At 36.3% G+C, this 5,264-nt stretch overlaps 1 protein-coding gene across 1 annotated transcript in view; it reads right to left on the bottom strand.

The window, feature by feature from the left end:
- LOC107741550 (serine/threonine-protein kinase Nek7-like) overlaps positions 1-5,264 on the bottom strand; it is a 93,088-nt gene that overhangs the window by 38,721 nt on the left and 49,103 nt on the right. Inside the window, exon 4 of the mRNA XM_016554309.1 lies at positions 3,275-3,337. Within this exon, the coding sequence (XP_016409795.1) occupies positions 3,275-3,337 (63 nt within the window). The remainder of the gene's footprint in view (positions 1-3,274; positions 3,338-5,264) is intronic.

The following is a 5,264-nucleotide window of genomic DNA, read 5'->3' as shown; positions in this document are numbered from 1 at the left end:
TGTTCATATATACAGACACACACACACACACACACACATATATATATATATATATATATATAATTATTAGACAACAATTATAATAAAAAATGAATTATATGTATTAAATTAAAATACACACACATTACATTTTGTAAATAGTGTGTGTGTAGTTTTGTATTGTAAAATTATTAGTATCATAGACAAAATTTCCAACTAGACATTTAGATTCAAGTTATTATTACTTAGTTCCATTTACCTTCAGAAAATCTTAAAACAAATTTGAGTTAGGTAAAACTCTGAACATTTGCTAAGCTATTGCTAAATGGTCTTCTGGGTGGTCCAAAGTCAAAAAGCCCATCCTGAAGTCCCTGCATAAGGCTTGTAGCACAAACAGTGCAATATGAAGTTGAATACTAAGGGCAATGTGTTTGTTTACATCCCTTAAATATGAGCATTAGCAAAAGTGATGCTTGTCTTAGCAAACACCCCTAATAAACAGAAGAAAACAAACACACTGAATTTTCTAGCTGATGTTAACATTGTAGGCCAGGCAGCAGCATTGCATGGCAGCACGGCACGATCCCCCCAGCCCAAGCCTTCAGCTTTTCGTTGTTTCCTGTTGGCTGGTCAATGAGTCGCGATCGCTTCTTGCACTGAAGTCGACTGGAGGGGTGGGGGTCGCAAAATAAAAGAAAACAAGTGTATCAATGAGAAGCGAGACAGGCAAAAACCCTCGCGAGCGGGAGGGTGTCGGGCCCCCGCTACGCGCTGTGACACAGCAGAGGGGGTTATTAAAGAAATGTTCATGCCCCGCGCTGATATAGGGGAGGACGTGCGCGCCTCTGTCGCCATCCTGTAACTTTCGTTAGATGTATTTTTGGATCACACAGCTGCAGCGAGTGCAGCCGGCGGTGTCAGCCCTATTCTTGCATCGAATGTGGCGGACATGAAATGCGGCGTGATGTTGACTTTAATCACGTTAAACGCTGTAATTTCGCTCTTGTTTTCCATTGGGAACAATATTAAGCCAACCCTCTGTTTACGACGAGGCCGATTAGAGTGACAATTATATTATGAGAAGCCACACTTGTGGGTCCTGGGAGCGATTTCGCAATCTCGTTGCTTCCTCTTGAGTCTCGAAATGTTAATATAGTTCAAACGGATTGCAATAGTAGAGGAGGAAATCAACTGAAGGCGGTTACGAAATGGTTTGCGACTTCTGTTGAGAGCTAAACATTTCCGCATAACAGCGTAATTTTGTTTATGAAGGAAAACGGGAGGGGTTTCAAAGTGACAGAAAAACAAAAAGACAGATAGGTCGGGGAGGGGCGGCTCTCGCTCATTATTTTGATTTGTGACTCTTTCGTATTTTTCTCCAGCTTTGTCCACTGAGGTAGAAGGCATGAGTCTGTGTTCCACGCAAACCGCTTGTTAGCGGCTTGAGGTGAGTTGGTTATAATGACTGAATTCATTAGCGCTGGAGTAGAAAAGATTGTATAAAGGAGACAAAAAAGGGGCAAGTGAAAGACAGGAAGAGGAGGAGGAACCAACATTGTGGCAGCCTCTGACCCCGGCGCATTCGGTTGGCAAAGTGTCGTTAAGGAGCGTGACAGCGACCTCCGTCACCCCGCCAGCAACGTGACCTCTTCACCTGCCAGCAAAGTGACCTCTTCACCCGCCACCTCCGCTTCCTCCCGTGTAAGTTGAAGGTATCTCAGGGGGCTTGAAAGTGCTACCTTGCTTCTTTCTACTTTATGTTCTCATAAAGAGTCTGGAGGTTGACGTGTCACTGTACTGTTGGTTTTCACAAAAATCATTAAAAAAATCTATGATATTCCAGCATGTGCCCAAAGACAAATCCTTTTTGAAGCTCATTTGAAGTCCCAACTTTGTCACATGGCCGAAATTCATCAACTTTGTCGCAGGAGATCACTGTAAGTGTGAACAGCCCTTTTGTCAGATTATTACTGTATATACAAAAGAACAAGAATATGAAAAAGTAGCAGGGTGAAAAAGGTGGCAATTATCTTGTCTCAAAGAAAATGCCTACAGACGGAGATGGAACGCGAACTGGCTCCGCAATGGACAAAATCGGAGCTGAAGCAATTAACATGACAACACAGAAACAAGTGTGTGTGTTTGCGTGTGTGTTCAAGGAAGGTTTATCCGACAACCGATACAAAAAGACACAACAGAGCAAAGAGAGAATCCAGACACCTCAGATCAGCTAGACGTCAGCTCTTATTAGAGTTGTCATTAACTTTCGTTAGTGCTTGTGGTACCGCAAGCCTGTTTAAGGTGGTTTGATGAACTCCAAACGATTTATAAAAATAAAAATAAAAACATGTTAAGAAACATCAAAAGATTCATGGAAGAAAGTGGTACATTTCCTTTATGTTGCAGTGTTACATTCATCCTCAACATAAATAAATTAATAAATACATAAACACAAACATATAATTAAATACATAATATCAAATAATTAATAAATAATTTGTACAATTATATAATCAATTATGTAGTAATAATATTAATAATAGCAATGAATATGCATAAAAATTAATAAAACTATTGTGTGTATATATACACACACACATATATTCATATAAATTATTCATAAGTTACAAGTGCTTTACTGATAAGATGCGCGTTAAATATCGCATGCGATTTATCGTGCAGCCCTAATATATATATATATATATATATATGTATATACTGTATGTATGTATATATGTATATATAGACAGACAGACAAGACAGACAGATAGACAGATAGATAGATATAATTTTTATACACACATAAATTATATAAATTCAATTACATATTTTGGTATACAAAACATAATAATATTATTTAAATAACACACAAAACCATAAAGCAATTTATCATATTTATGGCTTTGTGGTGAATTAAAATGCTGGCAGGGCATGTATTGTAGATAAATAAATAAATATTTAAAACTGCTGGTCTGAAATGCTTATTGTCGAAAAATTTTATTTTGTGGCACTGCAAATGGGGAAAAAAAAAAAGAAGTCAATCTTGGCCTGAAGGAACGATACAAAGAGGACCGTGTTCTGTACTTGCCTAACAGAAAAAGAGAGGAGAACGAGGAAGAGGGAGAAAGAAAGAGCTGAAGGTCTAATCCAGATCAATTGTTTTCCGTTTCTGAATATCTCTCTCTCTCTCTCTCTCTCTCTCTCTGTTTCTCTGGTATCGGGTCTCGGCAGAGGCACCTTTAGAGATCCTAATAGCAGCACATGGTGTCGGTCTCTCTTTTCTCTGGTTTCTTACCTTCAGGAGATCTATTTCTTTGATGCAATCTTGCCGAGCTTTGGCATCCATCAAGTCGAATATCTATCAAAAGATCAAAAGGGAGAGAGAAAGAGGAAGGAGAAAGAGAGTTATGGCATAAAGACAGAAAAAGAAAAAGCAAGTAAAAAATGTTACTGGTACTGGGTGGTAGAGCAAGAAGGAGGGGGTACGTCACACTGAAACCCAAAACCCCCAAACGCCTGCCCCACCACATCTACACCCCTCCTGCCTCAAGCATCCCTATTTTGCCAGATTCACCTGTGCTAATGGGTCAGGAGAACTGTGCAAGACCACAGGGTTCATTTTATGTAATGTTTCATCAAAATACTCCAATAGCACAAAAATCAACATGTATTTATTTAATTACATTAATTAATTTCTCTTTTAATTTCTTTATTTATTAGTAATAATTATAATTAAATTACTGCTAAATTACTACAAAAAGCTTGTTTTGATTAATTTATTGATCTTTGAATTTATTTGTATTCATTTATTTATTACTAATTATTTATATCTTTATTTGTATTAATACATTTATATATTTCCCGAATTAGTTTATTAGCATTTTTTTTATTACAAATTATTTATATTTTTATTTACTTGCATTACATTTATTTATCTTTTATTTATTTCTTAATTAAATATAATTAAATGAATATTTTTAATTATTTAAATAAGAAGTTTCATGTCCACATTCTGACAACACAATTTATTTTGCTATAACCGTCTGACTTTACATTTTGCCGTACTTGTTGTAAAACAAGATTGTTTGTGCCGTTTTAGAATATCAAAAGCTGATTATGCCGACAGAATGTTAGATGTATCTGTTAAAACACTGTTTTGATCATGTCTGTCCTGATTATAATAAAGCACACAGTGTAAACAGCAAACAGAAAATCTTATGAGCATCTCAAGACAAAAGTCGAAAAATCAAACGAAAACTTCCAAACCTGAAGCGAGTGAATCTAGTCCAAATATTCATGCAATCAGGGTTGCACAACATTTGCGTCAGAAAACAGCGATTATAATAATTATCGTAATCACAAAAGGTGTAAATGTTGCCCATAGTGGACTGGACATCCAACCTGACAGCTTTGAACCATGTACAAAATCCGAGGGATTGAAGTTGATTTGCATTGCAATATGTATGAAATATTATGTATCTGCAGCTCTAAATCTTGAATTTTTAAGCCAACAAGTGGCATGAATGAACTGCATTATGGGATATATTCACTGAGTCAAGACTGTTACTACCAGTCATTTTTAATTGCATGTACAAAAATGCCAATTGTTTCTGGGCTCATCATTAGTGTTAATAAAGTCAGTGGTAGCGACAGAGTCGACCGCTGTGTGTGCGTTAGGAAAGCAGAAGCGATAGTATCCAGGCACCACTCTTTTAATCTTGAGCTTGCCAATTATTTCTTCCAGCACGTCTGCTTTGCACATCCGGAGGAAACTGTGGAGCTTTTTTTGTGCTGGCTGTGTCTGTGAATATGCTTTATGGCAGGAAAAGAAACAGATTCAATCGTGATTATCAGTGTAAGAGCCAATCAGATGCCTGCTTCTGTTCGAACGAAATTTGCACAAATGTATTGATGGCTGTGTTTATGAAAAAAGGGTTTTGCTGCTTTCCAATCAATCAATCAATCCAGTAATGTTTTATCTTATAATAATGTTTTTGTTATGCGAAATTCATGACTCAATGTTCCAAAAAAATTAACAAACAAATTAATAAATTAATAAATTAATTACAATTCCAGATTTGATTAGCCACTGACTTTAGATTAAACTCATATAAAAAGTGTTTCAATTTATAGTACTGTTTTATCTTATAATAATATTTTGGTTAAAATAAATAAATAAATAAATTCCCGATTTGCTTAGCCACTGACTTTGGATTAAAGTCATATAAAAAGTGTTTACAATTTCCTTCAGCTGTGTAATCGTGTGTTGCAGCAGAACAAATGTT

The sequence above is a fragment of the Sinocyclocheilus rhinocerous genome, unplaced genomic scaffold (genome assembly GCF_001515625.1).
Source record: "Sinocyclocheilus rhinocerous isolate Xijiao unplaced genomic scaffold, SAMN03320098_v1.1 scaffold556, whole genome shotgun sequence".
In the NCBI taxonomy this organism is placed as follows: Eukaryota; Metazoa; Chordata; class Actinopteri; order Cypriniformes; family Cyprinidae; genus Sinocyclocheilus; species Sinocyclocheilus rhinocerous.
This window is presented reverse-complemented; position numbering and strand designations above follow the sequence as displayed.